General features: G+C 33.7%; 4 protein-coding genes across 6 annotated transcripts; 3 read left to right on the top strand and 1 right to left on the bottom strand.

Annotated features, from left to right (window-relative positions):
- Positions 1 to 1,217: 1,217 nt before the first annotated feature.
- LOC104712856 (uncharacterized) lies at positions 1,218 to 2,506 on the bottom strand. The gene is made up of 2 exons (XM_087464604.1): positions 2,072 to 2,506; positions 1,218 to 1,977 (listed from the first exon to the last, which is right to left on the bottom strand). The coding sequence occupies exon 2, from the start codon at positions 1,945 to 1,947 to the stop codon at positions 1,441 to 1,443; it is 507 nt and encodes a 168-aa protein (XP_087320730.1). The 5' UTR covers positions 1,948 to 1,977; positions 2,072 to 2,506; the 3' UTR covers positions 1,218 to 1,440.
- Positions 2,507 to 8,334: 5,828 nt separating this feature from the next.
- LOC104712855 (uncharacterized) lies at positions 8,335 to 12,012 on the top strand. Of its 3 annotated transcripts, none has more exons than XM_087464602.1 (12): positions 8,335 to 8,968; positions 9,077 to 9,235; positions 9,326 to 9,541; positions 9,629 to 9,718; positions 9,808 to 9,924; positions 10,010 to 10,279; positions 10,357 to 10,516; positions 10,591 to 10,668; positions 10,775 to 10,875; positions 10,958 to 11,128; positions 11,200 to 11,274; positions 11,352 to 12,012. In XM_087464602.1, the coding sequence occupies exons 1-12, from the start codon at positions 8,585 to 8,587 to the stop codon at positions 11,805 to 11,807; spliced, it is 2,277 nt and encodes a 758-aa protein (XP_087320728.1). In that variant the 5' UTR covers positions 8,335 to 8,584; the 3' UTR covers positions 11,808 to 12,012. The 3 variants fall into 3 exon arrangements, 2 of the variants coding, with proteins under 2 accessions (XP_087320728.1, XP_087320729.1); XR_015565885.1 differs by having other exon boundaries at positions 8,375 to 8,968; positions 10,771 to 10,875; XM_087464603.1 differs by lacking the exons at positions 8,335 to 8,968; positions 9,077 to 9,235; positions 9,326 to 9,541; positions 9,629 to 9,718 and having other exon boundaries at positions 9,798 to 9,924; positions 9,992 to 10,279.
- Positions 12,013 to 17,261: 5,249 nt separating this feature from the next.
- On the top strand, positions 17,262 to 19,411 carry LOC104712854 (protein LAZY 4). The gene is made up of 6 exons (XM_087467475.1): positions 17,262 to 17,547; positions 17,643 to 17,721; positions 17,904 to 18,496; positions 18,584 to 18,749; positions 18,837 to 18,905; positions 19,002 to 19,411. Exons 1-5 carry the CDS (start codon positions 17,542 to 17,544, stop codon positions 18,854 to 18,856), a joined length of 864 nt encoding a protein of 287 aa, XP_087323601.1. The 5' UTR covers positions 17,262 to 17,541; the 3' UTR covers positions 18,857 to 18,905; positions 19,002 to 19,411.
- Positions 19,412 to 19,962: 551 nt separating this feature from the next.
- LOC104712853 (uncharacterized) lies at positions 19,963 to 22,452 on the top strand. The gene is made up of 4 exons (XM_010429831.3): positions 19,963 to 20,386; positions 20,640 to 21,654; positions 21,744 to 21,880; positions 22,015 to 22,452. Exons 1-4 carry the CDS (start codon positions 20,187 to 20,189, stop codon positions 22,196 to 22,198), a joined length of 1,536 nt encoding a protein of 511 aa, XP_010428133.1. The 5' UTR covers positions 19,963 to 20,186; the 3' UTR covers positions 22,199 to 22,452.
- Positions 22,453 to 22,507: the final 55 nt, after the last annotated feature.

Genomic DNA, 22,507 nt, shown 5'->3' with positions numbered 1-22,507 from the left:
TGATATATAGACCTGTGGGACGTTTTCAATTTTTATATATTAAGGTAATTAAGAAAGAATTGCAAACTATGCAATTTTGTTAATCAAATTTGCCGAACGTTTATAATATTCGGTGTGCCTACTTTTATGACCTCTTTTAAACACACGTGAATTCAACTTTTAGTCCTAGGTATTAGCTCTGCATAGATATGTACTCGAATCACCTATGAAAACAGAACAAGTTCGAGATGTACACGCGTCCAGCACAACTCTTAATTGCCAAATCAGCTCGTGTCGCATCTCTCATGTTGTTGTGCCAATCCATGATCCATACTGTTGAATCAGTTCAAGTTCTTTCAATCTCCTCCTATTTGATTTTTTTTTTTGCTTATCACGTCAAGGATACATGTTTCAGGCTACAACAAACACACGTAGCATAGTAGTAGAAAGTGACAACTAATTAATAATAATAGTGAAAAGCATGCGTTAATAATAGTGAAAACTTGAAAATGAAACTTCGAGTTTGAATTGTATTTGTGACTTTCAGTACACATAAATAGAAACTTGTGCTGTGTATGTCGTATACTTATATCTCGCATGTGATCCCTTCAAATGAACACTTCTCCTTTTGATTATATTCTAAGGAGGAGATAATAACATAGCAAGTTGAAGGAAAATTTATTGGTTAAGTAGTCGAAATGTCGAATCAATCTTTCATCATAGAGAAAAAATTCAAATCAATGTAGTTCGCCAATTAATTGCGAGTGCATACACGTTACAATTATGCTCAGATAGGATTCCTAATTTTTGTTCTCATCAGAAATAGAATATATTCGAAATTATTATAAACTATTGAGAGTTAGTGAATATTGGACAACCAACCCATCTAATCTTTTGTTTTTAATCAAGAAAACAATATCTCAAACGTTTGAAACTTACCGATTCATGCGTTACATTTTATAGTCATTTCATTTAAAAATAACTTTTTTAGAGGAGTAATTAAAAAATAACTACTATAATGTGATGTCTAATGATGGCTTATAGAAGCATCATCACAGTCACAGAGATAAGCAATGGCCCTACCTTCGATTGTTTTTGTTCATACATGTCATTTTTATATGATAAATTGCTCCAAGAATCTCCTTTTTAATTTTTATTTTTATCATCTAATAATTCTAATCGAATAATATAAATGCACATCTTTCTTTATTTTGTTCTTGTTTAACTAAGCTCACAGCGACACAATTCCGAACCTTTATTAGCAATTGGGTAAAAAAAGCAAGAATTGCCCAAAAAGTTTCCACAAGGTATACAAATCCGGCAAAAACACATACAGTGACCGATTTTTGGTTTACCGACGAAATTTTTACAAACTGAAAACCGGATTTAATCCAAGGTGGGTTCCTAAACCGACGGTTTAAAAACATTTTTCGTTTTTTTCAACGATGTCTTTTTTTTTTTTTAAGTCAAACTAGCGAAACAGCTATCAGACCTAGACAAAACATTAGAAGAAGAAACACAATCATGATGATGATCTTGGTCGTCGTCTTTAGAAGGACTACTAGGCATGGATCTAAGCATTCTTGGTGAATCTAAGCTTCTTCTCAAGATCTGTCTCATCGCAGAGATCAAATGCCCTGTCGGATTCGGAGGTGGGCTTGATGATTTGAACTTATTACACATGTTCATGTGCCTTGCCATAGCTTCCTCTGTTGTTACGAACCGTTTCGTTCTTATGACTTCGTACTTGACTGCTTCGGAACAGAGCCCACAGATCCATTTACCCATGTAACGCTCTTTGATCATCTCTATGTACGATTGCGTACACTCCTCGGTTAATCCGCAGCACTCACACGTCACCTGCTCCGGCTCGTCTCCAGAGATCTGTGTCCCCGGCGCCGGCGAGACGATGATTACGTCTGGTGTTGAAATTAGCATTGTTGGATCACTTAGTACACTCGCCGACATGGTTTCTTGATATTTTAACAAAAAAAAACCCTGTTGAGAGAAAGAACTTGATCAACACTCCAGATTCAAAAGTTTCCACACAGTTCTACTTGTGATAAAGAGATCAAGAAGAGATGATTTTTACCAGTAGAAGAAGGAGATGATGAGAAGACAACACACACAGTTCTCTGCTTGTGATATCTTCTTGATCTGTCTCTGTTTCTGAAACAGAGGAGAGAAGGTAAAAAAAACTTTTTTTTTATAATTCGTTTCTCCACTCTGCGTCTTCTAAATTCCCTTCTTCACCAATAAAAATTTCACAAAACAAAACCATTGTAAAAACAGAGTAAATCACACACACACACAAAATATAAAAGCTCTCTTTTTTTTTTTTTTTTTTTTGTTGGCTTCTCTTGATATCAAATTAGGAAAAAAGTTACCCTTTATATTACCACTAGTTAGTAGTTGTTCATAAAAATCTCTTTTCACAAAGAAGAAAAAAAGTTTAGAATTGGGAAATATTGAGAGAGAGAATGAGAGAGAGAGAGAGAGAATGTGGAGGCGAAGGGAGAAGCAATGATTGGTGTTATAAAGGGAGAGTATGAAAGGGAAGAAGAATGGTACTAAAAAAAAGCCACGTCGGATAATATGTTTTCTTCTGACAACTTTTAATCCTCACCGTCCATCTGAGGAACTTGGCCAGCTGGCGAAGAAACTGACCTCTTCTCCAAACATATTCACACGATATTTAAAACTCTTTAAATAAATAAAAATGTCAATTATATTAGTTTTCAGCCGTTTCGGTTTGGTTTAATTTGACTAATTTAGCTAATCAGGAATCGACACCGCCGTCTATGACGCCATTTTCAAAACATAATTATTGTTCCCTTTTAATTAATTACGCACGGCAAAAAACACCATATGACTCCATTATGTATATACAGTTAATCACGGCATTCATTTTGCTAATGTATCAAACAAACATTTATGTATCTTAAATTTTTCGATTTTTGCAAAATTTTGAAAAAGTGTTGTGAAAGAGGTAAATTACTTGAAACTTGGCTAATACGATGAACCTAGTCAAAACCTCTAAAAATTATACATTTTAATTGTGCTAATTTTTCTTTTGTCATATCATGCGGTGTCAACAACAGTAGCCAATTATTTGATTAGATTCATACAATTATGATATTGAAACCAGATATACGACGGATTTATAATTTCCTTATTAATTACTATGACAGTTTGAAATTTGAAAGACGACGTGTCATTAACTCTAACTTAAGTTACTAAACATAGTTTTGTTACTTACTGCCTTACTGGTCTTTTCTTTCAAATGTTTACACTTTAATTACACACACACACAAAATGGATCCGGATAAATACATTCAATTTCAAAATATATGTAAGTGTTAGTAAATTAGAATCTGTAATATTATTCTCATCAGAACTAAATGCTTGGGAAAAAGAAAAACTAAAGCTAAAAATATATTTTTTTTTTAAAAATGAAAAAAGTATAGGATACATATAATGGCCACGTATATAATTCATATTTTAGTTGAATGATTGCGTGGAATAATTAAACGAAAGGATATGCCTTGTTGGCGATTCCTATAGATCCAATATAAACCTTCTGGCCAATCAACAAAGAGCAAGTTGCAATATTTATTTTTTTTAAAAATAGTTCTCTTGACACTTTGATTCTTTCTTTTATACTCCATTTGATACTTACATATATGCCAATAAGCAATAGATCGACGTTGACAAAAGAATAGCAACAGCCAACAGATTGACGAATATATATTGCCAAGCAACTGCAGATAGGAAGATAGCCAAATGCCCTAATAGATTATAGCACAACAAAAAGAAATTAATGAAAAACATCATAATAATGGTTTTTTTTAACAAACGAAATGTTAAGGTACATTCTTTATCATGCATACTAAGTTACTAACTAATCAAAGTTTCTAAGTTCTTAAACACTAACAAAAGCACACTTCCGTAATTACATAATACTTTGTATAAGTTTACAAAATGACGAGAAGAGTAGCATATGTTTTTTTTTGCTAGTTCAGCTTGTAATTGTATACAATAAAATACTAACTATAAACTATAAATCCACCACCCACCAATGACCAATGTATTTCATTATAGCGTATATATAGTTCTTAATATTGTTTATTCTTAGCGTTCTTACGAGCAGAGCCGGCCCAAAGGCCAAGCCCATGAAGCATGAGCCTGTGGGCTTATTTTCTGCTGTGTATTTTATATATAACTTTCAGACTTATTTTCCAAAAAATGTGTTTAGTCTAATAACATTTGTTTTTGTTAGTGGGAATGAGTTCATGGATTCGATTCTGACTAATAGCAAAACAGCCATTTTATTTTAATTTGATTGTGGCTTTTATTAACTTAGAGACGGCTCTGCTTACGAGTATATTCTAGAAACAACATGTCTTGAAATATACGATCTGTGAGATCTTGCACGTTAACTTAATCCAGTTCGGATCCTATATGCAAAGCAAACATATATATATATATATATATATACGAAATATTGTAAAATGTCAATTATGAAGCCGTCACACTAAAAGTGTTCACATCATCGGTTGGAAATCTTCAAGGTGTGTTTCACGTGGATAAATTAGTTAACACAACTAAAAAGTTTAGCGAGACAGATTCGTGGATGTGTCCTTGATTTTGGAAAATTGGCCTTTCAGCATTTGATAATAAGTGTACATATATATATGGCATTTCTCAACAGTTGGAATTCGATGACGAAGAGAGGTAATATTGATATTAAAAAAAAAAATAGTAGAATTTGGGAATTTTATAGATCAAGTCTGGCTTGTTTATTAATAATATAATATAGGTCAACTCCGAAGGTCTGGATGCATATACAATATACAGAAAATAAAAATTAGTTATTACGCAATACACATATATATATTGCACATCTAAAAGTAAGACATTGACGTGACTTGACTTATGATGCATAAAAAGTCTACCTGAAGAAGAAAAAAAGGTTCCGGAAATGAAGGGCCATCACACAAAAACCGACCTTATTTTAGTTATTTGCCACCAAAGTTTCAAAGACCAAAAAAGAATGAAAACAAATTTTCACCGCCGATCAAAAGTACAATAAGATTGTTTCTTGTATAAAAATATGACGATTTTTTTTTTTCTTTTAATTTATCTCTACACGAATAAAATACAAATTTACTGTTCAAACGAATTTTTTTTTTCCATAATTGAAAGAGAAATCATATATTCATATGTCGTAGAAAAATAACGAATCATTTGACACAAAAATAAGGTTCACTCGTTCTATATGCGCTAGATTGGAGAAACACCGAAGGCCCAGTATTGATATATATTACTTCTGGGCCTCCGTTTGATTTAAAAGTTTTGACCCACTTAAACAATGATATTAAAAGCATGGGCGGGCCTCTGAGAGCCGAATTGAGTATTCTATGTAATATATTGTTTTGTTGTTTTATATGTTAGCTCTATTATCTTCCATAAGCTGTATGCAACTCTGTAGATAAAATATAAACATAGCAAAAAGCATACTTATAAAGTTATAATTTATAGACATAACCCAATTTTCTAAGTAGACTTCTTCTTCCTCTATTCATAAGCAACTTAAGAGGGAGAATAAACTTATATTATAACCATGACCACGCTTTCGAGATACTTACTAGCACAAATCATTTTAAATTAGTAATGGTTTTTCCAAAAAGCAATTACATTGAGTTGGTCATGACACGCACATTCATGTCGTTTTTCAAATGATTGTTGTCAGCTTGTCAATTGAGGAAGTGATTAGTACTATATACAAACGATTTAAATACACAAAAGATTTGCTTGACGACTACTTTATTTCGATCGATGACAACATAATAGTTGAAATAAAAATGTTATTATAACTTATTACGAGTGTATTGACTTTGGTTATCAGAAGAAACAGATAACAAAACAAACTTAAAATCAAATTAATAATCATATCATAACGTATGAAAATAATTAAAAATTGAAATGTCAGCAGCAGCAAGAGGTAGTGTTATGGTTGGCCCGACGCCGAAAAATTAGTGGTTACAACTTCATTTTATAAATAAGGTAGGGGGCAGTCTCAAATCTTTAGTGGACCAAAACCTAAATAAATATTGAGTAATTAAATTAAGTTTGCCCAATTTTATTATTAATTCTCATTACTAATGGAAAGCATGGCAGACAACAATCCGTTAAATCAGCTTTTACTTCAGCTATTAACGATTATGTTTTTATTATGTTTTTTTAACGAATCTATTTGTGGAACTTTGATTAGTAATGCGAAATGACGTTTGTAATCACTAATCAGTATGTACGTGGAATTTAAATGATCACCATGTTATTTCTTTTAGCCTACCATTTTACTCACAGCTACAAATCAGAATATACGAATAACCGATTAAAGTTGTTTTTGTTTTTGTATGTAATAATTCGTAATTGTAACTTATTGTACATGGCCTACATGTCTAATAATTTGGTTTGTCGAATTTATATTGAGTAGTCGATCGTGGTCCGGTCTCGACGTGGAGCCAGAGGATTCTGTAGTGTTTTAAAATGAAAAATTACATTATTCAATTATTGAAATAAAGTGATATATGTTATGTAGTCGAATGATCTATACAATCAAATTCTTTTACATAAAAAAGTATTATATGTTTTGGTGTGATAGCCGAAATATCCAAAAGCAAAGTCCATCTAGTTCATAGAATCTGTATTGTCATGTAAATTCTACATTGGAAAAAATTAGATATGGTAGCGGGATATTTTTCTTTTCTTTAGGAGTGACTTGTATGTACATGGAAAAAAGAAAAACTAACGTGCAAAACGTTGTTTTTTGTTTTCATAAACACTCATAATACTTAAAAACAAAATGATGGATTTCTTAAGCAAACTTTTTAAACGGAATGAAAAGATTGTTTTTTTTTTTTCTCGAATGATCGAAATAACATAATAATGAACATTAGTTATACTGTTTGTTAACAAATCTTAGCTGCTTCGTCTATTGAAGAATAAATACATTAATTGGCGAATAAAAAGATAGATATGTGAACACTTTGTTACAACATCAATATATATTGTGGTTATGAAGATTTGACCAAGAACTATAAAAAAATCGGAATAGCAAAAGTAGTTGAGGTGTTGATAGACAATGAACCATAATCAATGGAGAGAAAATGATAGAAATGTTCATAAACTGTTGGTTTCTTTTTTTCTTTTGCTGATTTGAGAGATTGAATTTATGAGTTCTAAAACAAGAAAATGGTTGAAATAGTTTTATTTTTCCCCTGCAAAGAACACTTTGTTTTTTGGTCAACTGGATTTTGATTTTAAAGATCCTAGAAATGATACTAGTTTTACATTGCTAAACTGAATATGGATATAAAATCCCCAAACTTTCCTCTATTCTTAGCCGTTTATTATGAACATGGTCTATACAAAAGAATAAGACTCATTTTACATTCTGTTAAAAAAAAAAGAAGAAAAAAGAGAATAAGACTCCAAAGAGAATCCATAAGGAATCATACAAAAAACACCCCCATATGGTTTGAGGATACAACTTTCTCATCTTCAAAAACACCATGAAACCAACAAAGAAAAGCAATTAACACTTTATTTTAAAACAAAATACTTTAATTATCAAATCATTTGACATTAGTTAAGAATTAAAAAAATAAATCAACTTTTTCCAAGATTTCTTTTTTAAAAAAACTTTCAAAAGCACTTTTAATTACTACATAAGAAAATAGAATTCCTATTTGATTCACATAAAAGTGGTTGACGTTATATGAGTTGCCTTAACTAAAGTATTTGTGGGAAGTAAGTGATTTATCTAAACTAAATTACACATGTGTTAACAAATTACTCCAAAAGCAAGAAAGGAATTTAGCGAAACATATTTGTTTGGTTAAAATAAGATTAAGCCATAACCTAAAGTGTTTTTTTTTTTTTTTGCTGTCATGACAATGTAATTTTGACGCCAAAAAATTGCATTCAACTATCGATTTCAACTCAAAATAACAAAAAACCTCCAAATAATATTAGCTATTCTTTTTTTTTTTTCCCACCAAACTTTTATTATGTTTAAAGTTAAAACTATATTATTGAGTATAAAGTTGAAACTATTTATACTATGTTGGAGAAAAAAAGAAAAAAATCTATTCTTTTTTGTTAATCATTTAGCTACAACTGGCCGGCCCATTAACCAAATTCCTATATTTATAAGAACTGGAACTCGATCCCAGATGTGATAGTACCTTCTACAAATGGATTTACTTCCTGCCACTGTACTAATGTCACTTCACAAAAAAAAATCTATTTTATTCCATAACAAACAAATTAAAAAAAAACGAAACATCTATACTATTATATAAAAATTAAAATTAAAAAAAAATAATCCGTGACTGTTGTGGCGGCAGGATGCTTTCCACGTGTTTATAAGCCATTGGGTAACATTATCCCCAACTTAAATTAAAATCTTTTTTTTTCTCTCGCCGTTCCTTTCACCGGCCGATTTTAAAATCACCCTTTAAACACGGACCTGCTTAAATCTCTTTTCACATCTTAGTCTCATCATCATCGCCGGAGACAACAAAAAAAAAAACAAAAGATGTCGGAAGAGTTCGCAATTCGAGTTGAGCAAGGTCTCAAGCTCGCAAGAAGGATATACTACGGCAAAGGCATCACTCCTCCTCTAGCTCCGTCGGATCCTCCTTCATCGCCGGAGAATTTTCTTCCGACGGCTATTACTGCTTACGCTTCAATCACAGATCCGGTGGCTGTTGATAACCCCGACGTTCCTAGCTACCAGCCGTACGTTCACGCTCGGTGCGATCCTTCGGCGCTAGTGCCGCTTCAGATGCTTGGAGTTGAGATGAGAGTAGACTGCTGGCTCGATACGGCGTTCGTCAGTATCTCTGGACGGTGGCGAGTTCACTGCGTTATGCCTAGTAAACGCTTTGACTGCTGTGTCGGTGTTCCCATGGGTGAGAAGGTAAATTTCATTACAACAAAACGACAAAAAAAGAATAAAACTACTTTTATCTATCTTTCCATTAATAGCATTGTTTTATATATTTGTGAACACATTTTGTGTAAACAGGGCTCACTTCTAGGTGCTGAGATTGATGTTTTGAGCAATGAGAAATCTTACAAGACCAAACTAGTTACAGAGGATGAAACTTCTGACTTTGAACACGTTCATAAAGACAAAGATTCACGTTTCTTCAAGTCTCATATCTATACTTTCAAGATCCCACATGTTTGTTCTCTCTGTCTCACTTTTTATAGCTAACTTCTTTTGGATTTTGTTATTAATGATCCTTAAATTAGTTTGTTAATAATTTATTAGGTTGATGGAGGATCGATCTTTACGGTTAATGTGAATTGGTCTCAGAAATTGATTTACAGAGACGGCAAGTTTCATCTAAATGTGCCTTTTAGATTCCCTGCTTATGTGGTTCCTGTAGGCAAAGAGATTATTAAACGAGAAAAGATTGAGTTGAATATGAACTCTTGTGTTATTGGCGGCGAATTAGCTTGTAATTATACAAGCCATCCTTTAAAGGTAATTTTACATTGTTGTGTTAACAGTTTTGTTTTTCAAGATTGTTACTACTGTGTGGATTGAGTAATGTGTGATGATCATTCTCAGGTGACTCATCGTGAAGCTGGTAAATTAAGTTGTCAGTATGAAGCTGAAGTATCATCTTGGTCAAGGACTGATTTTAGTGTTTCATTCAATGTTAGGTTTCTTTGATTCCCCTGAAGCATTTTTTGTATTCTTCTTCTTGATACTTAGATCGAGCTTTGTTTTTTGTTTTTGTTGTATAGGTTTCGTCTGGTGATCTGACTGGTAATGTTTTGGTTAAGTCTCCATCTCCATGGGATTCAGATGACAGAGGAATGTTCTGTTTGTACCTTTTCCCTGGAACCACCAAGCATAAGCAGGTTTGTTTTTATTACTACAACTACTATTGAATCTTCTTCTGCTTAACTGTGACATTGATCAATGCAGTGTTGCTATTATATGTAGCTTTTCAAACGAAGAGTTGTGTTTGTGATTGACATAAGTGCAAGCATGAAATGGAAGCCCCTAGAGGATGTGAAGAAAGCTTTGTTAGAGTGTTTGGGTAAGCTACAAGCTGAAGATGTTTTCAACATAATAGCCTTCAACGATGACATTCTGGAATTCTCAACTTCGATGGAGTTTGCAACAGATGATACTATCTCTGCTGTGACTGAATGGCTTGATAGTAATTTGATTGCAAATGGTGGAACAAACATGTTACTTCCCCTCAAACAGGTTCGTTACTTATCTGATCTCTCTATCAAGACATATGTCAAAGACTTCTCAGACTCTTCTTCATGTGTGTGGTTTAGGCTATGAAACTGCTTGAAGGAAGCAATATTGGAGTTCCTCTTGTATATCTTGTCACTGATGGATCTGTTGAAAACGAGAGAGAGATATGTAATGTCATGAAAGAATGTTGTAGCAGAAAAGGGAAATCGATTTCTCCTCGGATATCTACCTTTGGCATTGGTAAGTAAACTCTGTTTTTTTCTTGCTTACTCTCTCATATAATATCAAAGTCTTGATTAGAAACAGTTGCACAGGTTCGTTTTGCAACCATTACTTCTTGAGAATGCTAGCACGGATAGGGAATGGTTACTATGATGGCACGAACAACACAGGTAGATTGTAATACCCTCTAGTTTGACTATAGCTGATAGTGTACTTATTCAGAATCAAGAAGCTAAAAACATTTCTTGCTTTTGTATTAACAATACACCTAGCCAGATTCATTCGAGCATCAGATGAGTAGACTATTTGATATAGCATCTTCAACGATCGTAGCCAATACCACTTTTGATGCTCTCAAACTCCTCCGCTCAGTCGAGGTACTTTATACACCTTCTATAACATAGAGTTCGTTTCTTGATATTTCTTTTTTGACCTTCTTGTCTTTCTTTGTTTTTGCAGTTGTTTCCTTCTCAGGTTCCAGACATTACGCTCGGTGATCCGTTGATCTTGTCTGGAAGATACAAAGGAGAGTTTCCAGATGAAATTGAACTCAGAGGCACACTGGCTGATTTGAGCTGTTTCACAATAGAGTTAACAGTGCAGAAGGCTAAAGACATTCCTCTAGACAAGGTTACCTAATTACTTTCATATAATCTCGTAGGAACACAACAAAGCTTCTTTTGCTAACCTTTAAAAAACAGGTTCTTGCAAGGAGACAAATCGATGAACTCACTGCTCGAGCTTGGTTCGAAGACAAGAAAGAGCTACAAGAGAAGGTTGTAACAAGGGGTTGTGATTCCACAATGTTGGTCTTGTTTCTTATTAACTAAATTTATCGTTTTTGTATGAACAGGTCATGAGATTGAGTATACAAACAGGGGCTCCTAGCGAATACACACAAATGGTTTTATCACTCCAGCAAGACGACGAAGAGAAGACAATGGCAAGACCAGTGTCAATCAAAGAGATTCTAAGAAACCCGCCGTACCAAATCCACAAGCAGATGCAGAGGAACAACAGCTTTCGAACGAGTTTGCTTGGGAAGCAAGGGTATGGGTTCGGTAACGTTGTGGCAACGTTAAAGAACGTGCCACCGTGGATGGAGGAGCCGAAGGAGGCGGATGGAGCGGAACTTCTGATAAGAGCGGCGTCAGGAGTGGTGGATCGAGTTTGCTGTATGTGTTGCTTGCAGTGCATGTCTAGGGTGAGCGATCAGTGCACCGTAGTCTTCTCTCAGATATGTGCAGCATTGGCTTGTTTCCAGTGCATTGGTTGCTGTTTCGAAGTCTGTGGCTGTCTTGACCTCTAATAATCAAAAACTAAAGAGGGAATGTAAATTCAATTAATGGGTCTACTCTCTTAGAAAAAGTTGAAAATCATATAATTAGTGTGTAATATCTGTATGTGTAATTAGAGTTGTGATGTAAGCCAAAGTTTTTAAAATTACAAGACTAATGTAATTAACTACTATATATACTAATTTATAGAAATAGAAATAAGCTATTGGATTTGAATCATATATTCAAACTTAGTTGAACAAAACAAGAATTATCAAAAGATGATGATGACATTGTTAATTAGAGAATTTTGTCTGAAAAATTTTCATTCTGAAAAAGTGTTGTAGATGGGAGTGTCCGATTAGCTTTCCTCACCCAATTTGTTATGGTATCATATCATCTTTCGGATTGAATATTTGTTTCGATGATCACTCATCCAACACCATACGTAGCAACAATCCCATGAATTTATAGTTGCTACGAACACCAAATAAAGTTTCATTATTGAACCTAATGTCTCATTACTTATAGAAACGACAAGGACAGAGAATGAACTGATTATTAACCATTTTTTTTTCAAGAACGAGTGAAGAATAACACCTTAGAATCGATGCATTTTGATCCAGCTGTGTCATGTTATCTTGAATATGACTTACAATTAGGTACTTAGCTTTACTTAGTATATTGTAAAACAATTATCGAGAAGAGGATCAGAATTAGTACATATATATCCAAATTCAAATTAGGTGCTCAAATTCAAAGACAGACGACTGAGAACAAGTACCAATAAACCAATAGACAGCAAACAAATTCCTACATATATTACTTATAGTTTCTCTAACAAGATTAGCCTGTAAAATTTTGACTTATAGACAAAGTGATTTCATGATCCAATGAGAATGATCTGTCTATATATTAATAATAAGAGTGATTTTATTGGTAAAAGGTTAATAATGTGATTAAAGGTCATTGAAGAAGGGAGAGTTGTTGAGTAGATTGAGAAAGGAAGCGGAAGAGAGAAAACATTCCAGAAATGGAAAGATTTGGTAGACTAATGGAAAGATTACAAAACACAAAGAGACCTCGTCATGCTCACTCCACGTGCTTCCCCCATCTTCTTCTCCTTTCTTCTCTCTTTTTCTTATCTCGATGCATCTCTCCTCTTCTTCCTGGACTTGCCGAGTTGCCTCTCTCTAATTAAGTAACTAAAACCCTTTGCATCTTAATCTGACGACTACTACAAATACCCCTATTAATTTATATTTTTAATTTTCTTTTTCCTTTTCTGAAAATCTAATTAAAGTAAATCATGAAACATCTTTGGTCTAGTGATCAATGATTTAAAGGTATTTACAAGAAGTATAGGATTCGATTTTCAGAAACTACATTTTCTTGTAAAATAGTGATGCAAGGCTAATTGAACATTTCAGAATATTGTAAGCAGAGCCATCTGTCATGATATTGAGAGTTAAAAGACTGATATTGTCCATTGTTAGTATGAAAGACTGATATTATCCATTGTGAAGTGACTTTAGTGCAGTGGCCAAAGGTAAGTCCTTAATGCACAAGGCACCATCACACTAGTGATCAAGTCTCGCTCCCTACTAATATAGGGATTAGGATAATGGACCGTCGTGGAGTTTTTTTTTTTTTTGATAAGCATGTGAATTTCATATAGCTGAAAGCTTTTAGAATATTACAAGTTTACAACACCTTAATGCTACGATCGTTCCTTGCCAAAAAAATAAACTCAAGGAAGGATCACATAGATACATGAGTAGAAATATCTAGCCGTATGCCCGTATCTTAACCAAACCTGCAGAAGGTTTCTAAAGTTTTCGTCTCTGCTTTGCCAATAACACGTCGTGGAGTTATCCGTGAATGTGTTCATCATAAGATTCATAAACGTACGTGTTACATATAATTTGATTTGAACCTAATAAACTTATTGGTCATTTTCCTTTTCATTACAAAAACTATTTTTGTTTTTTTTTTTGTAGAAATAAAAAAACTATTGTTTTAAACACACAGCCACATCGTTTTTTTAAAGAAAAAAGTACAAAATTTCAAATAAAATTACAGTATTATTTTGTAGCAACCGTTTATTATATTAATCAATTATTTCATATAATACAATAATAACTTTTTAATATGTTGGAAAATTAGTATTTTTATTGAAACAATGCCATGTTTGTATTTACGACTAACCTATTCTGTAACCTAAAAAAACCAAATCACACTTCCTACACGAATGACATGCTGACGAGTTGCATGACGATCAATTCATGTGTATTAGTACATTAGTACTATTTTTTGGGGTAGATTCTAGTACATTAGTACTTTGAGTAGTTTGATCAGTTGCATATATATATTATTACAGTTGCCTTACACGTGTTCTGTTTAAAATCACAAAGACATCTCAAATGTTGTTAATCACGATTAGCAAATGTTTAAGGCAACGTATTAACCATATAAACCACACATTATTTCCAATAATGACTGTTTAAAGTGGTCCACAGTCCTTTTCCTTCCCATTTTTTTATATACCAATGCACCATTTAGAGCAAGTCGCCACAAACACTCCGAAATGTTAATGTTTAATTTTAATTAATCTCGATTTTCTCTAAAGATACTGTTAGTAACTAATAATACAATCAAAGAGAAGAAGAAGGCAATAGAAGAAGATAAAGTAAGAACAAAGTTACATGGGGACAAATAAGATATGCATGTTTCCTCCAATGATGTTAATTCATTTGGTAACATGAAACGCTATTGGACTTTGATAATATATTAATTTGCATATCTTATATTGTATAATTGTATTAGAATTACCAACATCGATGCATAGAAAGTATATTAGAATCTGTAACTGACACGAATGATACTAGTATATCACATATACTCATGTATTTGAATTAACATACATATAGTCTTTAGTATACGTATACAGTTTGAACTTTGAACATAAACTATCTTATATATCAAGGAAATAAATCTACAAATAAGTTAGTATAATAGCTCAAGAGAGGTTGTTCACTTCTTTGGCTACTGGCTAGTAGTAATGGCTAGAGTATGTACCAAACTGATATATAGTAGCCGTTGAAAGTCAACCCGACCCCTTTGGGAAAAGGGTTGCATTTGGACCCTTTTTAGTATTATGACACGTCTTCGTCTCATCATTTCTTTGTTTCCTTATCTCTCTAGTAAGAAGTTATATGTTTCTTTTTTTTTTTTTTCTTTTTTTCTTTTTGTAAAAGAAGTTAGTATATGCTTAGTTTTTACAAGAGTAGGCAAACTAGAAAAAAATTAGTCTCATACTGATAAATTTTGAAAAAGTTGACCAAAATAGAAGAAACTACATAGTATTGTCTTGCGATATTATATGCATACCACAATTTTAAGAAACAGGCTAGTAAATAATAATAAGATGTTCTTTATTTATTTATTTAACACATTGTGTAAATTTAAAATTTTAGTTTTTTCTCCTTCATAATTAATATTTTAGCTTTTCTCCTACAATAAATAAATAACTTTAAGTTTTTCATTTGTAATATAATTCGAAACTATTTTTTTTTCAAAAGTAGTTTTTTTCTTTTGATATTTCCTTAAAAACATTTTATAGTTTTTGTAAAACGCAATAAAATAAGTTCGATTTAAAAGACAAGTGGACAAGGCAAGAGCAGGCACGACGTGGCGAATGTCGATTGGACCTGAGTTCACGTGATTGGGAGTGGTGCGGTGGGCTCAACTCTCCGACGATAAAGCGAGTCTGCTTTTTATTGCTTTCCTTTTGTCTCCTTCGTTTTTTTTTCTCTCCCTTTTATAAAAGAAACCATGAAATTATAGAAGAAAAAAAAAACAAATTGTTAAGAAAATCCTTTTAACTTTTGAACCAACAAAAAAAAAAAACAAATTCCTTTTAACTTAACTTTATAATGGCAATTTTCTAATCACTATCAATATCAACTATCAGTACTCAGTAGTCTTAATATGACTGATAAAGTTATACTAAATCCTATGAATCTTCCCTACAAAAAAAAAAATCCTATGAATCTTTCCATAATGGTATAGGTTTCAATCAAATCAACTTTGTCAAAATAATGGGTTTGATTGGTAAACACTAACAAAGCTTTACAAATGGTACATTTTTGGATTTTTACCAATCATAAAAACTTTACCTAAAACTTTATTAAAATCTTCTCTTTTTTACAGTTTTGCACTATTCCATAAAAGTTTATAGCTTCAGCTTACATCTTTTTTGTACAGCTTTGACTACGTTACCAATCAGACTCAATAAAAAACTCGCCCGCCATATATTTTCTATTTTAATTTGTCCATGTAAATGTGTGTCATTCACTGGATAGAAAACATAATAATAATCCAACGGTTTAGTGTAGTCAAACCATTACATCAAAGTCGATAGATGTTAGATGTGCACAAACTTGGTCGAGAAAAAAAAGAAGAGTTTTTACGTGGCCATTATAACATTCGGGACTGGTATAAGTTTCACATGGCTAATGGCTTTGTAATACTAACGTGGCACCATGGAAAGTCCAATACATCGATGATTAACTAGATCAAAATGCATTACACGCCCACAACTTATGATTCAATTATTTGATGGAAAATATTAGATAAAATGTACAGAGAGATGAGAAATAGTGAGGGTAAGGGGACAATGGCATGAGTTCCTTCGTGGGGTTTGCTTTTATAAATTTCTATCTTTCTTTCTGTCTCTTTCCATCTTAGATTTTTCTGAAATGCTCTAGAATTCGATATTAGCCTTACAATGATGTTTTACATATAACAATTACTTGTGGATCAAAACCTTAATAACACGTTTCACACTCAGAGGTCACAAATTGAAACGATGTTTCATAAACATTTTTTTGACGTTTGATTCGTACGGTAAGACATTTGAAAGCTATTTTTGAAAACTTTTAATTTCCAACATATTCTTTTCAAATAGTACATAATTATTCTTCATTACCTTTATTATACTTTTTTTTATCATCTTACAAGGACAATTTTCAAGAAATCAATAAAAAATGAAGATTTCCACGAAAATCACATACAAATAAACGAAATGTGTAGAAACCTCTATATCTTCGTGTCAGCATAGTAACCATTCAATAACGAGGCAAATGGTTTCTAGGGATTCAATATAATTTTCATCTCCTTTTATAGATAGTCGAAACATGGTAAAAAGAGATTTAGTTTGAGACTATTTGTTGAAACGAAGTGCCGTTATATGATTCGTGATCAAAGCCGTGACGTTCTCTACGATACAAAACTAATATTTTTAATTATAATGCTCCGTTAAATTAATTAAGCTACAATACAATTAATTAAAATACACACAGAAGAATGTTTCTTTGGACCTCGATCGTTTGCATGGGGACATGTGCGCCAATATGAGTGGTACGTGGTGAGTGAGCTGTATGAACTATGAACTATAAAGAAGACTAGTGTGAGTAAAGGGGTTTATATATCTGAACACAAGTTAACCAAAACCAACCAACTCGGAAATTTTTCTTTTTTTAGAGAGAAACCTTTTTTCTTCGTCTTCCTTATTTCTTTCACTTTTGAAGAAGTGAATCTGGACGAATAAGGCCGTCATATATTGGAACTTGAACCATCAAATTCATCAAAAGATTTTAAAAAAATCTTATTTCTTTTGATTTCTACTTGTATTTAAGCCTTCTTGATTCACCACCTTAAACCGGATTATTTCAACTCTTTTTTTTTTTCTTCTGTCATTAAGACATGAAGGTAATTCGTTTAAACACTCATATGAATTTGTTCCTATATCTCAAAAATAGTGTAACATGATTACTCATATAAGGTATTCTTTTGTCTTTCTTCAGTTCTTCGGGTGGATGCAAAACAAGCTACATGGGAAACAAGGGAATACTCATAGACCAAGCATATCCTCTACTTCTTCTCGTAAGTTCAAGATTACACTATTTAACTAGATTCTATTGTCTACTTATTCGTCGAGAACAAAAATTTTGATTACCAAAGTTGCTGTCTACTTGGGACATGTGCAAAGCAAAAATACTCCTCCCAACATTCTCCTTTCCGTTGATTGGCTCTCTCATAGTTTTCTTTTGTTTTATGTAAAAAAGATCAACCGAGAGAGGAGTTTAGCGATTGGCCTCACGGGTTACTAGCGATCGGAACATTCGGTAACAAAGAGACGACACCACAAAAACTTGATCAAGAAGTGATTCAAGAAGAGACGGTGTCTAACGTGAACGTGGAAGATCAAGCGCAAGATAGAGATCAAGATCTTTCTTCCTCCGATGATCTAGAAGAAGATTTCACTCCTGAGGAAGTTGGGAAACTACAGAAGGAGCTGACGAAGCTCTTGACGAGGAGGAGCAAGAAGAGGAAGTCTGATGTGAATAGAGAGTTGGCAAATCTTCCTTTGGATAGATTCTTGAATTGTCCTTCGAGTCTTGAGGTCGATAGAAGAATCAGCAACGCCCTTTGTTCTGATGAGAATGAAGAAGACATTGAGCGTACGATCAGTGTTATCTTAGGAAGATGCAAAGCGATTTCGACAGAGAGCAAAAACAAGACGAAGAAGAGTAAGAAAGATTTGAGCAAAACCTCTGTTTCTCATCTCCTCAAGAAGATGTTTGTATGTACAGACGGTTTCTCCCCCGTCCCTAACCCTAGCTTGAGAGACACGTTTCAAGAAACGAGAATGGAGAAGGTATTGCGCCCTAATTAAAGTTCATAACACACAAATTTCAATATAACTACATTTTCCATCACTGATTATTTATACTGTATGATACAGTTGCTGAGAATGATGCTACACAAGAAGATTAACACTCAAACTTCCTCGAAGCAAACATCAACGAAGAGAAACTTGCAAGACAAGCAACGACTTTCTTTGAAGAATGAAGAAGAAGAAGGAAGAAGTAGTAACGATGGTAGTAAATGGGTCAAAACAGATTCTGATTGTGAGTTTCAGATCTTTTGATTTAATTTTTTTTATTATACTTGAATAAAAACATGAACTGATTCGATTCTGTTTTCTTCTTGTGCAGTCATTGTTCTTGAGATCTGAATAATTTGATCCACTTTTGCCTTTTTCATGTTCTTACAAGAAAGTACAGGTAATAATTAACCAGACAATAAAATCTTACATTTTCAGTTGCTTTGCCTAAATAATACTGTATCTGATATTGGATTTTATGTGTTTTTTTTTTCAGATAATCTTCAATGAGATCAAGACAAGAAATGATCAATCAATCAGTTTCATTTTCTTTCTGATGAAAGTTTTTGGGTAATCCGCAAGAGCCCATGAATCCCTTTTTTTTGCATGGTTGGGTCAGTAAAACCAAACATGTTTTGGGAACTTAAACATCAGACAGTACATGAGATATTTGTATGCATGCATACATGTGTGTATATGTGAAGATAGTTATTTAATGTATACATACATGTATGTAGTTGTGTATTTTGAGGTGGATAACCTTGGTTTATAACTTTATATACAGACTTCGTCTTTTAACACTTTTTTTTTTCTTCAGTCATTTTTACATGTTTTTTCTTCTTTTTAATTTACTTTGTAACACACAAAACTATTCAGATTAATAATACTTTTGTCTTAGCCTTGTAACTATTCTTATCATTTTGTAATATTTTCTAGGAATAACACTGAGATTTTTGAATATCCATAATTAGAATCTGGAAGTGTAAATAAGTAATATAACAGCATAACATATAAAATAAAGACTATATTGGAATATTACATAAATAAAAAAACATCAACTGAATAAACTTTTATGTGACAGATTTGAATCAAGATATTCAAAATTGAAAATGACTAATTTTGTTCACTAGAACTATATAACTTTCTCATTTGAATGCAAATATCATAAATAATACTTCTCAAGTCTTCAATATACTATTGTTTACACAGTTTATACAAATTTTGTTCGTTTTTGGATTAACAACATACGAATTGTACTGTAATAGACAACATGTGTGCTTGTCCATTCCTGATCTCAGCAAAAAAAAAACCCACACAAGAACTGGTTTCCCAAAAAAATAAAAGTACAATTCAGTTTACATGGACCACATGTCACATATATTTATTATTTAATGGGCTCACGAAGGCCCATCGTAAGATTGAACAAACAAATCAGCTACTAAAATACAAGACACTCTGACTACAGCGGAGGGTTCATTAGTCCAACTACACACACACACACTTTCGTAGTAGTAGAACCTTCCAACATCTGGAGAACGATCAAGGAGCAACCTTTGTTACCAGCCGTCCGATCAACCGACCCATTTGACACATCTCAGCTCTCTCACTGACTTCTTCAGTCAGTAGTTCTTCTCTTTTCTCTTCTCTTTCTTCAGATCTCTGCGAGAAATTGGGGTTAACAATGTTGCTCCACCTTCGTCTTTTACTTCTGCTATGTCTGACTTCTTCTTTGAAAGTCCAAGCGTCGGTGCATGAGTACCGCAGTGAGAGATTCATGTCTAAAGGCAACGCCTTTGTCTTCCATGGTGGCAGTGAAGGCATCTACTCCTCTTCTCCTTCCGATAACTTCACTTCCGACTCCGATTCCGTTTCCTTTATCCGGTAATTCAAGAGTTCAAAAGTTTCTTCTTTTTGAATCTACTTAGGATCTGAATTTGTTAATCAGACTTCATTTAGGGTAATGTTCTTCAATTGGGTCACTCACTATTAGTTGCAAGATTGTTACTTTAGAGATCTTGTAGATAAACAAGTAGTTTCAAGCTGATTTGAGTAACTTCCTTTAGCTGTGTTCTCCTGTTAAAGTTTCTTAATTTGAAACTCTATGTTTGTTTTGTGGTGCAATGCTATTGAACAGGTTTGAGAAGATCAAGTTTCAGAGGCCTGACGAAGTGTCTAACAGATCCTCATTACCTATCCACGCTGTGGTGTTTGAGGTAGAGGACAGGGAAAACATTGGAGGATCAGCTTATGGTGGGCAAAGAGCTGTGTGTTGCACATCTGATTTGGCTAAACTCGGTGTTTGCTCGCACGGAGATGTCATTTACCGTCCTTCTGCTAAAGATTCTGGCTGGCCACAAGTGTTTGGTGTTTCAATTGCTGAGAATGAGTTGTCTGTTACGCTGCCAACAAGATCGATTCAGGTCACTAAGACTGGGATGTACAACCTCTACTTCATTCATTGTGATTCTGATCTCAAGGATTTGCTTGTTGAAGGGAAAACCATTTGGAAAAATCCTACTGGATATCTACCAGGTAGAATGGCTCCGTTGATGTACTTTTACGGGTTCATGTCGCTTGCTTTTGTGTTGCTTGGCATCTTCTGGTTCTCCCAGTGTGCTAGATTCTGGAGAGAAGTGCTTCCGTTGCAGAATTGCTTAACTCTGGTGATTACATTAGGAATGTGTGAGATGGCACTTTGGTATTTCGATTACGCTGAATTCAATGAGACTGGGATCAGACCAACCGTGATCACCATTTGGGCAGTCACTTTTGGTTCTATCAAGCGTACAAGTGCTCGTATTATCATCCTGATGGTTTCAATGGGCTATGGTGTTGTGAGACCTACGCTTGGGGGGTTTACATCAAAGGTTATCATGCTTGGGGTCACTTTCTTTGTTGCATCTGAAATTCTCGAGCTGATGGAAAATGTTGGTGCTGTCAGTGATCTCTCAGGGAAAGCTCGACTGTTTTTCGTACTTCCTGTTGCGATATTGGATGCTTTCTTCATCATATGGATATTCAAATCACTCTCTGCTACGTTCAAGAAGCTGCAGACCAGAAGGTTGTTGGTCAAGTTGGATATATATAGGAAGTTCACAAATGCTTTGGCTGTAGCCATTTTGGTTTCCTTGGGTTGGATTTGCTACGAGGTAAAATAACAAACAACTGTCGATAATCTTTGTAGCTTAAAAGGCATTGTTCAAAATAAGATTTGTTCTAATGCTTTTGTCTTTGACAGCTTTATTTCAAGTCGAAGGATGTTTACAACGAACATTGGCAAAACGCTTGGATCATCCCGGCCTTCTGGCAACTGCTCTCCTTTTCCCTCCTAATTGTTATCTGTTCTCTCTGGGCTCCATCTCAGAACTCGACTAGGTAACGCCATATCCAAGAAGAACATTTGAAAATGCAATATGAAGTTTGATGTTGGTCGGTTGTTATCAATAGTAACTGCAGATGAGCAAATAGAACCATGTCTAATTGTTTTTACCGTCTTTGTCTACATATAGGTACGCCTTCTCTGGATCTTCTGGTGATTCAAGTGCGGAGTTTGAGAAGGACGATTACACACTAACCCTCATTAAACCATCTCCCATTCCTTCTCACGAAGTCAAGAACCTCTCAGAAACCAGACCTTTACAAGCCGACGAAGGAGAAGCAGAAAAAGATTTGGAGGAAGATAAGAGGGACTAAAGTAGTGAAGACAATAGCCACAACCATCTATTTGATACTTCTTTCTCTTTATCAACACCTCAATATTACTACATGTATTCTTTTAGGTTACGTGAGTTTAGTTTGTACAATACAAAGGGCAAGAGACCAAATCAGCCTTTGTCTTCGGTGTTGTAGTGTTAGTTTGTGTGCCTTGTTTTTGTCAGTGTAATGTTTCCTATGTTGCTTTATACATTTAAGTTAGTCTATGACAAGGGTGGAAATATCTCTTTAAATGTTGCATTATACATTTTTCTTGTATCCTATGCGTAAGTCTATGACAAGAGTGGA

The sequence above is a fragment of the Camelina sativa genome, chromosome 9 (genome assembly GCF_030686135.1).
Source record: "Camelina sativa cultivar CO46 ecotype springtype chromosome 9, ASM3068613v1".
Lineage (NCBI taxonomy): Eukaryota > Viridiplantae > Streptophyta > Magnoliopsida > Brassicales > Brassicaceae > Camelina > Camelina sativa.
This window is presented reverse-complemented; position numbering and strand designations above follow the sequence as displayed.

Bases quoted from the DNA above. Each gene is read 5' to 3' on its own strand.
- LOC104712856 (XM_087464604.1), bottom strand. From the start codon at position 1,947: ATGTCGGCGAGTGTACTAAGTGATCCAACAATGCTAATTTCAACACCA.
- LOC104712855 (XM_087464602.1), top strand. From the start codon at position 8,585: ATGTCGGAAGAGTTCGCAATTCGAGTTGAGCAAGGTCTCAAGCTCGCA. The intron at 8,969-9,076 runs GTAAATTTCATT...TTGTGTAAACAG, and splicing joins GTGTTCCCATGGGTGAGAAG to GGCTCACTTCTAGGTGCTGA. The intron at 9,236-9,325 runs GTTTGTTCTCTC...ATAATTTATTAG, and splicing joins ATACTTTCAAGATCCCACAT to GTTGATGGAGGATCGATCTT.
- LOC104712854 (XM_087467475.1), top strand. The intron at 17,722-17,903 runs GTAAGTTCAAGA...TATGTAAAAAAG, and splicing joins CATATCCTCTACTTCTTCTC to ATCAACCGAGAGAGGAGTTT. The intron at 18,497-18,583 runs GTATTGCGCCCT...TGTATGATACAG, and splicing joins AAGAAACGAGAATGGAGAAG to TTGCTGAGAATGATGCTACA.
- LOC104712853 (XM_010429831.3), top strand. From the start codon at position 20,187: ATGTTGCTCCACCTTCGTCTTTTACTTCTGCTATGTCTGACTTCTTCT. The intron at 20,387-20,639 runs GTAATTCAAGAG...GCTATTGAACAG, and splicing joins GATTCCGTTTCCTTTATCCG to GTTTGAGAAGATCAAGTTTC. The intron at 21,881-22,014 runs GTAACGCCATAT...GTCTACATATAG, and splicing joins CCATCTCAGAACTCGACTAG to GTACGCCTTCTCTGGATCTT.